Source organism: Diachasma alloeum, unplaced genomic scaffold (genome assembly GCF_001412515.2).
Source record: "Diachasma alloeum isolate Michigan unplaced genomic scaffold, Dall2.0 Dall_scaffold_00302, whole genome shotgun sequence".
Classification (NCBI taxonomy): Eukaryota; Metazoa; Arthropoda; class Insecta; order Hymenoptera; family Braconidae; genus Diachasma; species Diachasma alloeum.
In genome coordinates this window covers 1,295,324-1,313,409 of record NW_021680441.1, presented here as the reverse complement: position 1 = coordinate 1,313,409, position 18,086 = coordinate 1,295,324, and the positions used below count along the sequence as shown (strand labels likewise).

Genomic DNA, 18,086 nt, shown 5'->3' with positions numbered 1-18,086 from the left:
TCTCGTTCGCTATTATTACAGAATATTTGAAAATACGAAAATCAAGTCTTCAATGTTGTTTTCTAATTTTTATCAGTCACTGCTCTGATTGAGGTGAAGTATGACGCAGTTGTTGCCAGAAACTGAAAATAGCAGAAGAAATATAAAAATAGTATTTTCATCACGCTGTGACGAAAAGTGAACTTTTCGGCACGCTCCGCGTGCCTAAAATTCCAATTTCCGCCACATTGTGATGAAAAATATTGTTCGTAACTCGTGAAAAAATGTTTTTTGCACTCGTTACGAAATATATTAATTTTGTCACTGCTGTTACGTTCAGCCCGTGCCGAAAAGTGCCTTTTCTTTTACTAGTAAACGAAAAGTCAAAACTTGTAAACGAAAAGACTTTTGGTTTACTAGTAAACGAAAAGTTCGGCACTCGCTGAACGTAACATCACTAACAAAAAATATAGTTCGGATACACGTGCGACGGGATGTTTTAATTCGTGTGATTGGCAGCCCTCGGCTTCGCCTCGGGCCGCCAACTTCACACTCGTTACCACCCCGTCGCATTTGCATCGAAATATACTATTCCGCACTCGTAACGAAATATACTATTTCATCACGCTGTGTGAAAAAGTAACTTTTTAGGCACGCTTCGTCCCTTTTCCACACATTGTGATGAAAATTATCGTTCGATACTCGTGGGAAAAGTGTTTTTTGGCTCGTGGAATTATATCCCTCGCCTTCGGCTCGTGCTATACCTAAACCTCCCACAAGTCAAAAAACTCTTTTCCGCACTCGTAACAAAATATACTATTTTCCGGGGTGCTGCGATAGGGTTTTTTACTCATGCGACGTTGGCTTCCGAGCCGAAGGCGAGGACTGGCCAACCACACGAGTAAAAAAACCCCATCGCAACGGCCCGGGACAAGATTTTTTGTAGTGATTTTCACGTTTTCGAGTTTGGGAAGTATCAATACCAATTCCCAGACGAGAAATCGTGAGAAGCCGTACAGAAAAGAAATTCGCAGTTTATTTTTATTTTTTTTTATCCGCCGATGACTCACCGACATGTAATTTTCCATCAAAAGAGGATTTAAATTACCGACAAGTAGTCGAGGGGGTAAATTGCTCCTGAATAAAATGAGTCCTATTGTTTTCTGATGTTTGGCATCTAGAATTTCCCAGCTACTGGAATAAGCCGCTTTCCCCACTGCCAATGTCTATCAATAATAAAAAATCAATTGAGAGATTTACAAATTTATCTGCTTTACAAAATTTACTTCTTGTGCAAGTAGATCCCCAGGAAGATAATAAAATAGTAACTGCTGGGCGTAATAAACAGCGAGGACCAAAAATAGAAGTACAGTGGTCGAGTCAGTAGTTGCCTATGAGAAAAAAAATCAGTTTAGTTTTTTCAATGTTCTTAAAATTTTTTATTATTTTTTTGTGGGGATGTATTCAGACGCACTTACACTAGTTATTGTCAACCCAGCGCAGCAAATGGCGATAACAGCTGCCAGGAACAATAGCAAGACGATATAAGTGAAGGCCGTGTTTATCAAAATGACATCACTGCAATTTTTTGATTGAAGAATAATTCGGGATTCAGAAATTGTTGATTATCTCAGTAACTATTGGTTCTAGGGCAAAATATCATAAGATCTTTTTTAACCTCTCACGTACGGCGTTGATACCATGCATTGACCCATCAGCTTTTCCTATCGGCCGGGATTAATGCATGCCCTAATGAATCGACCCCAGAGTTGACTCTGGGTTTGATTCATCAGGGTGGTATCGATCCTTTCCGTCAACAGTAAAAAATCATTTTCTCGAATTCTAAGAGACATATTGACATTGGAAAAAGATATTTGGAGAATCAATGGAATTGTCTCAGTAGTGAACTTCTTTTTTTAATGCATTTATAATATTTTTTTCTATGAACAAAAATTGTAGATGAAAATTTTACCGAACCAATTCAATCATATTAAATCATCTCCTTTATCGACAAAATTTCGCCCAAAAATTTGAAATTTTTACTGAAAATAAGGATTTGAGTTAACACAAGGGTCAAACCGGAGAGAATCGTGGAGACAAAGTCAATGGCATCTATCTATCCATTACTATCTATTGAGCTCCATTGAATTCTCCAATTATTCAGGACTTTACATTATCATTTGGAGTCCTAAAAAGGTCCAGCCGAGCCTGAGAAGATCAATTTTATTTTGAAGAGCCCAAAAAAAATACCAAAAACAATTGAATTAGTTCTATGAGTTGAGAATGTTCCACTGAATCTTGGGAGAAGCCTTAACTTAATCCGTAGAGACATGAATTAATATGACGATATGAGATGCTAACGTGAGGAATTCAATAAAGATCAATAAATAATGAGATTGACCCTCGTAAAATTCACCCCCTACGAGGTAAGACCCTCGCGAAATATGATCCTTGCGATGTTTGGCCCTCGCCTGGTATGAACCGCGTGGCCTGTGATTCCCTAATACGTAGTACCTTCTTATGCCCCCCCCCCCCAGCGACTCTTGAGGATTCCATACATTGGCAATTGGTGTTCCGCCGGCCCTACCTAACATGCGTCTGATCTATAACAGTGTCTTAAAGTAGTATGGTCACTCTCCAAAGTGATCGTTGAGTGTCCGTCAAGAAAATCTAAAAAAATTAATCAAAAGACTATGATTTATAATTGAAAATTCTCTTTGTGAATTATAAGATTTATGAATATAAGAATTAATCGATTATTTTTATTATTTTTCACTTATTAGTCAAATAATGTACCTCCTTTGACTAGCGTCGTTTTATGTGTGGCAACGCTGTAACTTAACAGCGTAGGGAAAACGAGATTTGAAATGCCCGCTTGTCTCCACTCCACTAATGCGTCGTTGCCGCATCTACTCGACACGCAATTTCCGAACACCGAGGAGCAGAAATTATTTATAACTAAAGTCCCAAACGGTCAATAATTTTCATCGATGGTCGTAAATTTTTGTTTTTTTCCCCCATTTTTTGGTATTTTTTTTTATAATTTAATCTTGGATTTATCATAAAAACCACCCAAAAATGTGACTTGCCTATAAGACTCTGTGTTAAAATCTAGTTTTTCATTAATTCTTATCAACCATACTAAACGATCAATGTACCACAAATTGCAACAGGAGGTTTTTATTGATATTAACTTTTATAAAAAAATTATTTCATATTTTAATCTTGGAAATCGAACCGTGACCATACTACTTTAACGACACCGGAGTTTTATGACATTTTTCCCTAGAGCATTTCATTTCCGAGATAATGTCAAGCGAACGTAAAGACAGGAATCATTTACTCAAGAACATCAGCATGAAGTTCCACAATTCCAGAAATGACCCACTGCACCTCGTGCCGGAACTTTCTTTTAAAATTCCTCACCGAAATGTTCCTCAACTTGTCCTGAATGACCTTAAGCCTGGCGCAGCAATGACAGATGTACCAGACATAAGTGAATTCAGTTGAGCACGCGCAGGCTAGAACAGAAGTCAAAATCACTTGATGAAGATATGAAAATGTATATCCCAAGGTCGAATTCCGCCAGTTCCAGGGGTAATAAGCGAGAAAGGGAAGCTCGTGAGTGGTCCGCATCAGCGGAATGCTGAAGTACCCAATGATCAAAATCAATATTGATCCGAAGACAGATGTAGACGCCATGTTTCCGTACTTCATGTACGTCCGGAGGTAATTGTACTCCTCACTGTTTGGATTGTTCAGACAGGCCTCGAGGCTTGTCGAGAGCTTCCTCAGGGAGCATTTGTTGTATCTGTAGATGCAGATCTTGCCGAAGGCTATGAACAACGACATCTGAAAATTTAGAGAGAGGTGGAGATAGTGCCTTACACTGAGATTATCTTGACAAGGAGTAGATGTGGAGAAAAACACCATCTAAACTTTTTATAGAGAATTAAATTCTCCACAACAATGTCTTTTGGCATTTTCTTGTAAAATCAATGGTTCAACAGATAGAGCCCGAAGAAGGTGATGTTAACATCAATCACTTGGAGAAGACTAACTTTTAGATTTTCTAGATTATTTCGGCAACGGTTGAATCTAGAGAAAAACGTCATTGAAACTTTTTATAGGGAGTTAAATTCCCCACAAAAAAGCCTTATGACATTTTCTCGTTAACTCAATGAGCTTCAAGATAATCCACTCCAAAAATTACTCGAAACTGAACACCGGAGGATTACGAACCATAGGTCCTATGCTTTCAGCAGCAGCGACAAAGTTTTCACACCTGATATAACACTTCACCATCATGCTGAGGCCCTGCTGCAGTGCCATCACCCCCACAACAATTAGATGCCCATAATCAAATATTTTATTCATAAAACTCTCAACCCTCAACAAAGGCCAGAGGGCGAGAATTCTCAAGCAATAGCTCGTCAAATTCCAGTGGAATTTCAAATTATTTTTCCCACCCATTTGTCATGAAATTAAACACTTTTTCACCATCAAAACACAAGTGATGGTTGCGTCGAAGAGTCTGACACTCAAATGAGAGAATTTTTTTCCTCCCCGAGGAGAAGTCATTAATATTACTAGCGACTAATTAACCGATCGATGACTGATTGCAGTCATTTCTGCTGTTCAAAGACCAATTGTCCGAGTAATAATACATTGCTGAAGGGAAAAAATGCTTTTCTTTGCGCTACAGGAAATTGATGTCATTAAGTTATTATTGATACGTTTATCTAGGGATGCTATAACGCAGGCAAATGGTACCGATTGTGTCAGTTCCCATCGGAATTATTTATTCTTTGCTAGTGGTGATTCATGTCAGAGGATGCGGAAGGATAATTATTGGCGATGAAGAAGATGCCTTAAATTCTATTGAACTTTTAGTAAAAATTTTCATAGTTTCAGACCATTTTTTTACAAAAAATGTCGAATAAAAACGACTCTTCTTATTATAGTCTATTAAAAAATAAAAAATAGGTGAACTATTTTTGGTCGGCAATCTATTTCGCCAAGCATCTGACTTGAGAATACTAAAGGTTATCTTAGCTTATAAATAAATAAAAAGATAAATGAATGAATCTCTAGATTATAAAAATCCAAATCGATTTCTAGTGATGAAAATTTGGTAATCGAAATTAAGACTATAAAATTAAGGATCACAAGGGTCAGAATAAGGGTCATGGGTGTCAAAATAAGGGTCACGAGAGTCAGAATAAGCGTTACGAGAGTCAAAATAAGGGTCACAAGGGTCAGATTAATGGTCATGAGGGTGTGAATAAGGGTTACAATAATTCAGAATAATGGTCCAAATAAGGGTCATAGGAGTTAGATTAAGGATCATGTGGGTCACATTAAGGGTCACAAGGTTCAGAATAAGGATCATGGAAGCCATATGTGAGTCATATGGGCGTCAGTGAGCAGAGCGAATCTCCTGATCCTTATTAGGACTCTTAGTCTGACCCTTGTGACCCTTAATCAGACCCGCGTGACCTTTACTTTGACCCTTGTGACCCTTAATTTCGGAGTCTTAATTTCGTGTACCAAATTTTTATCACCGGCAGTCGATTTGGATTTTTATAATACAGAGAGACCTATGTGATAGCTAAGCTATGCAGGAAAGATGAACGGGGAAAATACAGTTGAAAAATTCGAATATTCAAATTTTTAAGAAAGTTGAACCTTTAGATATAATATAAATACTTATGGAATTGTTATGAACAATAAATTTATATGTACACTGAAAAAACAGAAGAATAACGTTTTAGAAGGCGAAAACAAAACAAAAAAAAGTGAATTTCACCAGTGGACAGTTTATTCCAAAGATTTTCATTTCCACATTTCGAAAATGAGACCGATTTCACTATTGGACGCACCTCATTTCATAAACCGAAATTCATAAACATAAATTTTTAAAGATCATTTTTCAGTTTTCCTCAAAACTAAACATAATAAAAATGGACATTAACACCTTTTTAATGAATAAATTAATACATAATGATGGAAATAATATGTATGAATCACTAGCCAATCATGTGCGTACGAAGCGCGCTCCCTTTTCTAGTCGATAGAAAAAATCAGTAGAATTCCAGCTTTCTATACAACTTTTTCTGTTGAGATATTTTCTGTAGGCATTTTTCGACATGAATTCCCCTATTTTTCTTCTCTATTCACTAAGTAAATTAAACAAAAAGACTGAGAATATTTGAATTCGAATTCTATTGACTTTCTCTACGGAAATATTTCTACGGAATATTTCTTTCTCTACGGAATATTTTTCGAAAACAAATAGAAATTTCAATCGCAATCCCACAGAATTTTCTATGCATGCGCCAGGTTTTGTCCAAAATTCTCTTGTGCGAAAATGCAAGACTACACGCATGAAAACATTTAATAGAAAAACTTGGCGAATTCGTTAGAAAATTATATCTGATTTCTATTGAACTTTCTGGTAGTTTTTGGTCAAAAAATTTTCTTTATAACTTATTCTTTTCAGACATTTTCTATAGAATTTCCTCGGCTCAAACTTTCTTAGTTTTCTTCTTTCTATTTTTCTTTTCATCTCACCAAGAAAATCAAACAAAAAAACAGAAAATTTGAGCCGACGAAATTCTATAGGAAATATCTCAATAGAATAAGTTATATAGCAAAATGGAATTCTATTGACTTTTTCTATTGAATATTTCGTATTGAACTCTTCAATAGAATCGGTCAAAAACTAATAGAACGTTCAATAGAAATCCAATAGAATTCTCCAACGAATTCGCTAGGTTTTTCTATTTAAATTTTTTCCTCCGTGTAAAAATTAAAAAAATCAATTAATTTCTGTTTCAGGTCGTGTTAAAGTGAACGAAGCTCAGATATTAACCCACAATATTCCAGCAACCAACGGTGTGATCCACGCAATCGACTCAATGCTCTAATGACCATTGAAATTCTTTTAAAAAATTCACCCGAAAAATCGAAAACAAGACATTTGAAAAAAATTACGTTTCAAAAAATGTGAAAATGTTTGACGATGAATGCCATAAAGTCGAGTGTAGGGGGTTCGGAGAACGTAAGTAAAGCTCCACGTGTTCCCACAAGAAAATCAAAGTTCAAAAAATTTAAAGCAGGAAAATGTTGGAAATTCTGCATTTATGTCTTCATGCTATTAATTTATGTTTTTTTGACTGAGACACGTGGATAACTAGCTTTAGGGGAGCCGACGAATATACGAGGACTAATTTATGAGTAATCACTCCAAAAGGATTAAAAAAGGTAATGCACGAAGGAAAAAGTATTAACCCTCTTCAGCCCTATTTTTTCTAAACAATGAAAACGATAAATTTTCTGATGTATAGTGATGGTGATGTGTCTTTGATGGTTCTACCTGTTTAAGTTATCTGTCGAAGAGTATGTATTATTCCTAAATAAAGTGTACAGAATTTTTAAGACATTTTATTTCACTCTCCCCTTTAATCATAATAATCATAAAAACCAACAATTAGAGTTTCGATTTTTTCCTCTTGTTTCTTTGGTTATTCGATATGAGTTTCGGATAATTATTCTGCCGAATTTTGATTTTGTGCAATTATTTGGTTCCCAGAGCCTGACAAAGCTTTAAGGACATCAAAAGGCATTTTGAATGCGAAATTGAATTCTCTACAAAAAAGTGTTTAGTGACATTTTCCCTCAAATCCACTCATTACCGAGATAATTGACCTAATTGAATCCTTGTAAATTCAGATGTTGACAGAAAAATTTGGAGAGTAATTCTGGGAACGTCTTTTTTTAAATTTATGATCATCTGAACAAAAGGATGATTAAATAATTGACAGGAAAAAAAATTCAAATTTTTTTATAAAAAAAGAAACGCTTTTGTAAAAACATCTCAGAAGCGAACGATTTGAAAAAAAATGGCGGCAGACATTTATCGTAGCTTTTGAAATTCTCCACAAAAAAGCTAAAAATAATCGTGGATTCATCAAAAAACATAAATAAACTATTTCCTCTGAATTTTTAACGCAAATACTCATAACCTAGTTCATTTAATCTGTGAGAATTCGTAAAATCTGATATTTTATTCAGTAAAGTTGAAGTAAAGTTAACCTCATTGTTCTGTTCTGTTGTATTTTGTTCTGTTTGGTGGATATTCTCGAGGAAAAAGTGGTGATAGAAGATAAATAAATGTGATGAACAACAATTTAATGATGTGACGTGAAGGAACAGACGAGTGAAGTGGAAATTGTTGGGACAGTGAATTTTCTGTTTGGATTATGTCGAGTGAAAATATTGTTGAGAGGGAGGAGGGGGCGATTGATGAAGAGAGACATCAGGTGCAATTGACAGATGCCATTGGCGATTCGGAAATGTCACAATTGTTGAGGGAACAGAATCAATTGTTGATGAGACAGAAGTCACAACAGTTCGTGGAGGAGATTAATTTCAGGGAGATACAGACAGAAGAGGTTAGAATCTCGTTTTCTTCCAAGTTATTATTTTTTTTTGAGAAATTTCTCTTGTCACTGTCATTTCTAATTCTATCCACTTCCATTGAATGATGTTTAAATCCAATGAGGAATTTATTTTCCTCGATTTATCGAATTCAATTGTTTAAATCGGTCGTGAAGAGAAAAAGTGTGGGGATATTTTCGAGGATATCTCGGGAACTGTTGGATTTACAAAAAAATGTGAAATAATATTTTTTATTGGAAATTAAATTTTCCACACTAAATGTTTTCTGACATTTTTTCATCAATCTACTAATTTGCGAGATAATTCCGTAATTGGAACGGCATTGACTCGTGAGAAATCCAACAAGTTTCGAAATTTTATTCAATTCTGATTTAATGATGTTGGTTAATTATTTAGGTAGTTGGTAAGGGTTCCTTCGGGGTAGTCTACAAAGCCAAATGGCGGGGAAGATATGTTGCTGTGAAGCACATAAATACAGAGGGAGAGAGAAGAGCATTTGCTGTGGAAGTGCGACAATTGTCCAGGGTCTCACATCCGAATATCGTGAGGCTTTATGGAGCCTGCACGACTGATCCAGTTTGTCTAGTCATGGAATATGCAGAGGGAGGATCTCTCTACAATGGTCATTTGATTTTTAACAATTAAACAATTCTTCACATCTCAGAAATTCATTTTATCAATCACGAAAAGTTGAAATTAATGAGGTCGAGATGAATCTTCTGAGTTTTTCGTGAATATCTCGTGAATTATTGGGTTTACAGGAAAACGTCATAAAACATTTTTCGTAGAAAATTGAATTCCCTACGAAAAAGGTCATTACATATTTTCTCCTAAACCCAAGCGTTTCTGAGATATTTCCGAAATACTCTTGTCATTTTTTTTTATTTCTATGAATTCATGGCTTAATTTTCGATTTTTACTTTTAGTTCTGCATTGCGAACCCAAACCACATTACACTGCAGGTCACGCCATAAGTTGGGCACTACAATGTGCAAAAGGAGTTCAATACCTCCATAGTATGAAGCCAAAACCACTGATTCACAGGTAATAAACAGTGAAATAATTTTCGAACTCCCCAAAAGTGATTAGGAATCCTGAAAAATTGATCTTTAAAAATTTGTGGGGTCTCTACGACCACCCCAGGGTCTTTCTGAATGCTTTCAGTTTTTTCTTGAGCCTATGACCCCTAAAATAACTCACTCCAATTATAAAATTTGAATTAATCCATTCATTTAATTTAATTAATTCCCCAGGGACCTGAAGCCCCCGAATTTACTCTTAATCCTGGGAGGCAGGACATTAAAAATCTGTGACTTTGGTACTGCCTGTGACCTGAACACCTACATGACGAACAATAAGGGCTCAGCAGCGTGGATGGCCCCAGAAGTGTTCGAGGGCTCGAAGTACACAGAAAAGTGTGACATATTCAGTTGGGGTGTCATCCTGTGGGAAGTATTAACGAGGAAAAAGCCTTTTGATGACATCGGAGGGTCTGCCTACAGGATCATGTGGGCAGTGCACATTGGACAGAGGCCACCACTCATTGAAGGCTGTCCTAAACCCATTGAGAACTTAATTACCAGGTTTTTAGATTTTTTGGATTAAATTACAGTTTAACTAAAATTTAGATTAAATTACATAATAGTAAAATTTTTAGTCTCCAATTCTCAATCTCTGTCATTTATTCTGTTCATTCTATCAAAAGAAAAGGACAGAAATCGAATTTATGGGTATTCTATTATTCGAAAAAATATATCGATTTTAAAACTTTCTGGAGACATTAAGAAATTCATTTTTTTAGTTCTTGCCACCCACTATTTTGCATTTTTTAATTTCTTCTCGCTGAAATATTGATATCCCTCTGATACACTGAGAGAAAAAATATATTTTTGCCAAATATCCATTTCCTTGAGAGAAGTATTTATTTTTCCGATGTATTTATTTCTCCAGTCGAGTCACTCCCAGGCAATCCTCATTAGGTGTCAATTATGACAATTATATTGCTCCAGAAGATGAGCATATTAATTGTGGACTTGAATGCACTCCCTCAATAATTATCAACGTTCAAAAATTGATCGCAATACTTTCCTCTAGAAAATAAGAAATTTAGGAAAAATGAATAATCATTGGAGGAGTTGATCCAAGATCAAATGCAACATGGTCATTCTCTAAAGCAACGTGATTGTCATAATGACTCAACAGAAGAAGTACGATTTTTAAAAAATGGATACTTCTCTCAAGTAAAGGAATTTGGCATAAATCATTGATTTTTCTCAGTGTACTTGAAAAAAAAAGTGATTCGAAGTTGCCACCGACGTAAAAGTAGAAAAAAAATCCATTTTCTAGCCGATTATCCCTTTATGGTTGTTTTTTCATTTCCTTTTCATAATAATAATTAAAATCCGACCATAGGAATGCGGAGTACCGATATCCTTTTACCATATACTGGGAAAAATAGATTTGAAAAATTTTCAGGAATACATGAAGAGATTTTTCTTTTACCCGAATGAGATTTCGAATGACTTCTGTTTTGTGTGTTTGTTTTGATCACGAAAAAACAGTTTTCCTTGATCTTTAACATAATTCCTCTTCATTCAATACTGTAACTTGGGAATTAAGGAAAAAATATATATATATCTCTCTACATTATAAAAATTCAAATCGACTTCTGCTGATAACAATTTAGCACTCGAAATTATGACTTCAAAATAAAAGTTCACAAGGCTCAAAATAAGGGTCAGAAGAAGGGTCACGAGATTAAGGGTCACGGGGGTCAGAATAAAAGTCGCAAGGTAAAGGGTTACAAGGGTTAAATTATGACGCTAAAAAAATTAAGGTTCACGAGGGTCAAAATAACGGTCAGCAGAGTCAGAATCAGGGTTATGAGGTTCAGAATAATGGTCACGAGGGTCAGATTAAGGGTCATGAGGGTCAAAATAACAAGGGTCACAGGGGTTAGATTATGGATCGCAAGCGTCAGATTAAGGGTCACAGGGCTCAGATTAAGGGTCATGAGGGTCAAAATAAGGATCACAAGGGTTAGATTATGACTTCAAAATTAAGGTTCACAAAGTTCAAAATAAGGGCCACGAAGGTCAAAATATAAAGGGTCGCAAGCGTCAGATTAAGGGCCGTGAGGGTCAGATTAAGGGTCATGAGGGGTAAAATGAAGGTTACGAGGGTCAGATTAAGGGTCACAAGGGTCAGAATAAGGAATATGGGCGTCATATGGGTGTTGGCGAGCGGAGCGAGCAAAAAAATTTCTTGCGACATTTTCCTCCAAGAGATATTCACGTAATTGAATCCTCCTAAATTCAGGTGTTGGCAGAAAAATCCTGAGGGACGTCCTGGGATGGAGGAAATAGTTACAGTAATGACCCACTTATCAGAATTCTTCAGTGGGGAGTTGGAGCCAGTGGAGTACATGCGAAGTAATCATTAAAATCCCCCTCTACCCCCAAAATCAAGAAAATTTACGCATTTATCCATGAATTTTGTCTAGGTATGAGTGAGGAATTCGAGGAAGACATGTCCAACGAAGACGACACGATAGACATGACGTGGAACGAATCGAGTCAATTGGACAGGGACACAAACATCCCTGGGGATGAGAATGTCCATGAGACCCTAGGGGGAGAGTCGAAGGACGAATCAGGAAAAAGAGAAAGTTACAGTTCTGATTTTCGTGAGTCCCCAAGGGTTTTTGCGAACGACGAGGAGCTGGAGGGCTCGACTGTTCGAGTAACATCACGACCTCCAGTGGCTCCAGCCAGGTCTGGGGGACTCTCCAGGATGGAGGGACAGGGGTTCAAACCCCTTCACATCGATTGCGATCCGGTAATTAATTCTTTTGATTCATTCATTATTGCCATCTCCCTGTTTCATTATTTTAAATTTTGTCTATTTTATTTGATTTAATTTTATTCTTATTCTTATTTTTGCTCTTAATTTATTCCTATTTTGTTTTATTTCTTAAAATTTGTTTTGCGAATGAATCCAACAGTTTTTGAGATTTTGGAATTTTTGTTTTGTTTCACGAACTTCTTTTGTGATGTTTAGGGCTCTTGGGAGCTGCAGAACATGGCAGGACTCGATAGAATGGGACTGAAGGCTAAGAAAAATAATGAGAAAATACCTGGTGAGTGAATATAATTGTCAATACTATAATTCTTCTTCCAATCTCGCGTTTTTTGTATTTTCTACATTTTTAGAAAAATTAATAAGAATTAATTATTCATTTTCTCTGATGACGCGAGATTCTAGGCAAGTGCGACAATGAATAATGACTCATTGCAACGTAATAATAACCCCTTCCCCGAATTTAAAACCAGAAAATAAACTCCCTGAATCGAATTCAGTGGTATTTTCCCAGAAATCGGACGAAAAAAAAAATTTATTGCCTGAAAAGAATTATTTCTCCACGTGGAGTATCAGTAAAAAAGGTTGATCTCGGTATTATCAACACGTTGCCATGTATATCCCTCGAGCTTACGTGAACGACGCAACGGAAGGCTGTAATTCCCCTCCCAATGGTCTTCGGGGTGGAGTAAAATTTATTTTGAGTACGAGAAAAAAGCCTCTGCGATGTGAAACTCTGACTCACGGGCAAAACTCGGACAGTCCCAGCCAGACAACGATGCCAGAGGTCCCGAGAGTCATCGTTTCAATCTGTCAACAAAAAAAAAGAGTATAATCTCGTTTGTTGTTGAGATTGATTCGTGTGAATCACTGGTTTTGGATTCATACTATGGAGGTATTGAACTCCTTTTCCACATTGTAGTGCCCAACTTATGGCATGACCTACGGTGTAATGTGGTTTGGGTTCGCAATGCAGAACTAAAAATAAAAATCGAAAATTAAGCGATGAATTCTTTGAAATAAAAAAAATGACAAGAGTATTTCGGAAATATCTCAGAAACGCTTGGGTTTAGGAGAAAATATGTAATGACCTTTTTCGTAGGGAATTCAATTTTCTACAAAAAATGTTCTATGACGTTTTCTGCTAAACCCAATAATTCACGAGATATTCACGAAAAACTCAGAAGATTCATTTCGACCTCATTAATTTCAACTTTTCGTGGTTGATAAAATGAATTTCTGAGATGTGAAGAATTGTTTAATTGTTAAAAATCAAATGACCATTGTAGAGAGATCCTCCCTCTGCATATTCCATGACTAGACAAACTGGATCAGTCGTGCAGACTCCATAAGGCCTCACGATATTCGGATGTGAGACCCTGGACAATTGTCGCACTTCTACACCAGATGCCCTGCTCTCTCCCTCTGTATTTATGTGCTTCACAACAACTTATCTTCCCCGCCATTTGGCTTTGTAGACTACCCTGAAGGAGCCCTCACCAATTATCTGAATAATTAACCCACATAATTAAAACAGAATTTAATAAAATTTCGAAATTGTTGGATTTCTCACGAGTCATTGCCATTTCAATTACGCAATTATCTCGCAAATTAGTGAATTTATGAAAAAATGTCAGTCAACATTTAGTGTGGGAAATTTAATTTCCAATAAAAAATATTATCTGACATTTTTTTGTAAATCCAATAGTCCCCGAGATATCCTCGAAAATATCTCCAAACTTTTTCTCTTCACGACTGATTTAAACATTTGCATTCGATAAATCGAGGAAAATAAATTCCTCATTGGAGTTGAACTTTTATTATTACCGAATCATCTCCCCTTGGTACTGCGAATTTTCCTGGGAATGGAGGGGGAGATGATTTTGCCTCTCGACAGCAGGTGTGGCTGAGTCAGCCTCCCAGTTATAGCTGTGGGTTTGTTGTGTTTAAGACGAGAGTCCAATAGTGCTCGTGCGGGAGTCATTTTCACATCGCAATCACTGCGATAATTTTTATTCCTTGAAAAAAACGTGAAAAAACACCTCCAAATATTTTTTCAAAACTCTTCCAGGGGGAAAAATCGCGATTTCTCATCTTGGGGGCTGAGTTATTCCGTTTTTAATGCTGAAAAAACAGTTTTTATTATTTTTTTTTTTTTATGCGGAAAAATGAATCTGTAATGGATTAACGTGATAAATTGATGGTTACGAATGAGAAAATAGAAATGGTCAAGGGCTTTTAGACGTAAAATGGATGTGAGTGATTGAAAAAATTGAATTATGTCGCACTACAATACGAGAACGGTGATTCAGAGGAGGGAGGCCAGTGTCAGCAGATACTCATCAGGAGATACCGAGTATTTGGAGAAATTCTGGCTATTGTTAAGTTAGTTATCTAGATTTTAAAACATTTTTACACTATAAATTGCAATTCACGAATTGAAGGATATTTTTTCAATTATTCATATGCATTAAAATAAATTGTCTTTCTCCATTGTTCCAATGAAAATAGAGAGCAGTGCAAGTGCAGATGACCTGGAGGACGTGTACCATGTCCTGGACACGGAGTTGCGACCGTTAACTCCAGACAACAGTTGTCAAATATCAAAAGAGATATTCGAGGAGCACAAGCTCCTCGCGCAGGAATACCTGAAAATTCAGACTGAAATAGCCCTCGTGGGGCAGTACAGGAGCGACATGCTGAAGAGTTTGAGTCCTGATGCCTTGAAGGACCTGCAGGAGCTCAGGAAACTCGAGGACGAGAAGGTAAAAGATGGTATCATAGACGAAGCGGTAAAACAGTTCAAATCGATTTCAACTATTGGTCAGTTTTCGATGAATATCTCGGAATCTAAGCGAGATAGCAAAATTTTTGTTACGACCGTTTTCGTGCAGTGAATTGAGAGCTACAAAAAAGGTCATTACGAGAATTTCGTTATCTCCCTCAGATTCGGAGATATTTCTCAAAAACGCTTCGCTATTGAAGTATTAATCAAAACAGTAAATCTCCTTTTATTCAAGAAGAAATATTCTTTCAGGAATCGTTGGTAAAACTCTACAGGAACTTGAAACGACAGCTGGAGTTGATGAAGGGTCAGGGTAGGGTGACCCCGACGCCCCCGACAGGTCCAGGAAACCCGGCAGTTCCTGGTGACGACGGCTGGGTCTTCATACCTCGGCAGGAGCCATCGAGAATTTCCTGAGTTTGACTGATATTCATATTTCCCTCAATCACCAGACAATTATAAATGTAAAAACATCATTAATTATAAGCAATCCCATAATTCATTCGTGCAGAAATGGACACATGGCTTTGAAAAACCATAATAATCATGAATTTGAAATGTACAATGGTAATGATACTGATTATGAATTAATTTAAGATGGAGAGTAATTTATTTTGTCAATAAACATTGCATAATTATCCACCAGAACTTCATATAATTTCGGTAAATGTCGATTCCTCGATTTTAACTTCTCAACATTTCTTCCCCTTGCATTTTCCTTCCATTTTCGGCAATCAATTTTATTTGCAAAGAAAAAAGTACTAGTCAACCCTCAAGTTCGTTTAATAGTAATCTTTAGTGCGTGGGTATAACATTAATAGACAAATATTCTGGCCAGAATAATTTCCATTTGAAGAGATTAAGGCCTGGTTATCTCGATTGTTTTTCCATCTTCATAATGTAAAATATATCACAATTTCCATTGAATTTTACATCACGCAGAAGTCCCTAAAAATTATGAAATTAATGGTAATGATAATTTATGATTATGCCAATCTCTGATTCATTTTCACAATTCAAGCACAAGAGGTCAAAATTCAGCGTCGTCCTTAAATAAAAATAAAACTCAAAGTAAATCCAAGTCTAGTACTCTTCACTTTGTTAGAATTCAATTAGTTAGTTTGGAAGTTAATTCAACAAAAATCCCGATGTTGCCCTTCGACGCTTAGCAACGTCTCTGGACATAACAACAAAATAGAATCCTCAACGTTATTATTAATAACAAAGGAGCATTTTATTTTGTTAAGTTGAAGGGAAAAAGTTGGTGCTAGAATGAGTTTTAGAAAAGTAAAGACGGGTCAGCCATATTTTCTATTGCGTTAATTAAAACTAGATTGATTTCCCTTTGTCAATCAATCAATCTCCCCGCCTCGTGCTAATAATAGCTGTACCTCACCATTCAAGCGCAAGTTACGAACGCGAGTGAACGTGAAGTGCAACAAGTGTGAAATAAAAAACCAAATGAAAATGGACAATTCGCCAATGAAAAATCTTCCAGACACGTGTTTACGTGAGATATTCGACCGCGTCACCTCGATCAGGGACAAATTCACCCTGGACCTGGTGTGCAAACGTTGGAGGGACAACGGACGGAGATGCTGGTCGACAGTAACTAGAATTGACTCAAAGGATTGGGAAATCGACACCTGGAGGGTGATCCTGACGCGGGCTGGACACTTGACGCATCTCAAGCTGCATTTGGAGAAGTCGAGGGGTGAGGACTACCTCAAGGAAGTCAAAAAACACTGCACACGTCTCAAAGCACTCCGATGTGTCTTCGTGTTCGACGATGTCGAGGACATGCTTCCTTACGTCAACAGGATACTCCAGAGAAATCAGAATTTACGTTCTCTGAATTTTGATTGCAACGGTCTGACGAATTTCAGCATGAACTTCACCAAGTTTCTTCCCGATAAATTGGAGGAAATTGAGCTTCGATTCGCCTCGCCACATTTCATTCCGTCAACTGTCGTGAGTTGTAATGTAGCAAATGAGAGAGTTTTATTTCATTAAAGGAGTCGATTTATTTCAATGACAGGAACGGAAAGAAATTCATTCATGTCAGATAAAAGACCGAGTTGGTCGTTCATCTAAAATTATTTATTTAAATCTAAATTATTTATTTAAAATACCGAGACCGTAATCAATAGGGGAGGATGGGGTAAAATGGACGGTAGACTTTTTTAAAATTATTTATAACTCCGAAACAAATTTATCAATTGAGCTCAGTTTAGGCTCGCCAGCAAGAGAAAGAGTTGTTCTTTGTATTGACAAAAAAATTATTGAATTTTATCAACATTTCAACCCCTCATTAACATTTTAAAAAGTCAAAAGTGTCCGTTTTACCCCACCCTCCCCTACATCATTCAATTGTCACTCAATTCACACTTCAGGAGGAGGGAAGGGTTTATTCATTCATTCCAAGCATTCCATAATTCTAATTTGACTAAATGCCTGAATTATTGGGTCTTTGAATCAGTGTTTCGTATTAGGACGTGTTCTATATTCTGACGAAGTGTCGAAATATAAACAATTGACGGATTATATAAGACGCCATCTGGGCAGGCACAGACTAGATTCGAATTGGGAAGACACGTGCAAAATTCGTAACTCATTGTTATCAATCACAATTGTTGGGAATTATATCCTTTGAAGTTTAGAATGTTTCATTCTGTTGTAGACATGCTGGATTTTTTCGTTGATAAAAAATAATTGCTCAATGAACTTGTAGGTGTTCTCAAAGTTTCCGAATTTACGAGCCCTCACACTTCAGTGGATAAGTCTCAGTGACCATCAGCTAGATTATGTGAGGAATTTAGAGGAGTTGACATTGATAAAATGCAATATAACGGAATTCGGTGTTGAGAGACTGCTTAGGAGCAACAACAACCTGAAATATTTGAATATCGGTAAGATTTAAAAGGCCTCGAGAGTAAAAAAAAAAATTCGCCGTGAATTCTCAGCCAAAAGGGCGGTTTCAAGTCTTTCCTCCGTTGCTGAT

At 36.6% G+C, this 18,086-nt stretch overlaps 3 protein-coding genes across 3 annotated transcripts in view; 2 read left to right on the top strand and 1 right to left on the bottom strand.

The window, feature by feature from the left end:
- LOC107039624 overlaps positions 1-7,057 on the top strand; it is a 28,854-nt gene extending 21,797 nt beyond the window's left edge. The window contains exon 8 of the mRNA XM_015259340.1: positions 6,820-7,057. Within this exon, the coding sequence (XP_015114826.1) occupies positions 6,820-6,908 (89 nt within the window). The 3' untranslated portion in view covers positions 6,909-7,057. The remainder of the gene's footprint in view (positions 1-6,819) is intronic.
- LOC107039625 (odorant receptor 49b) lies at positions 63-4,452 on the bottom strand. Its single transcript, XM_015259341.1, has 6 exons — positions 4,222-4,452; positions 3,323-3,831; positions 1,458-1,557; positions 1,266-1,370; positions 1,050-1,205; positions 63-122 (listed from the first exon to the last, which is right to left on the bottom strand). Exons 1-6 carry the CDS (start codon positions 4,450-4,452, stop codon positions 63-65), a joined length of 1,161 nt encoding a protein of 386 aa, XP_015114827.1.
- Positions 7,058-7,893: 836 nt separating the features above from the next.
- Positions 7,894-15,723, top strand: LOC107039605 (mitogen-activated protein kinase kinase kinase 7). Its single transcript, XM_015259318.1, has 9 exons — positions 7,894-8,435; positions 8,839-9,064; positions 9,369-9,486; positions 9,696-10,025; positions 11,761-11,873; positions 11,945-12,279; positions 12,502-12,580; positions 14,812-15,065; positions 15,338-15,723. Exons 1-9 carry the CDS (start codon positions 8,244-8,246, stop codon positions 15,500-15,502), a joined length of 1,812 nt encoding a protein of 603 aa, XP_015114804.1. The 5' UTR covers positions 7,894-8,243; the 3' UTR covers positions 15,503-15,723.
- Positions 15,724-18,086: the final 2,363 nt, after the last annotated feature.

Excerpts from the sequence above, each read along its gene's own strand:
- LOC107039625 (XM_015259341.1), bottom strand. The coding sequence starts at position 4,452 with ATGGGTGGGAAAAATAATTTGAAATTCCACTGGAATTTGACGAGCTAT. Across the intron at positions 3,832-4,221 it reads CTGAAAGCATAGGACCTATG|ATGTCGTTGTTCATAGCCTT; the intron begins GTTCGTAATCCT and ends CTAAATTTTCAG. Across the intron at positions 123-1,049 it reads TGATGGAAAATTACATGTCG|TTTCTGGCAACAACTGCGTC; the intron begins GTGAGTCATCGG and ends TGCTATTTTCAG.
- LOC107039605 (XM_015259318.1), top strand. The coding sequence starts at position 8,244 with ATGTCGAGTGAAAATATTGTTGAGAGGGAGGAGGGGGCGATTGATGAA. Across the intron at positions 9,487-9,695 it reads CCAAAACCACTGATTCACAG|GGACCTGAAGCCCCCGAATT; the intron begins GTAATAAACAGT and ends TTAATTCCCCAG. Across the intron at positions 10,026-11,760 it reads ATTGAGAACTTAATTACCAG|GTGTTGGCAGAAAAATCCTG; the intron begins GTTTTTAGATTT and ends TCCTAAATTCAG.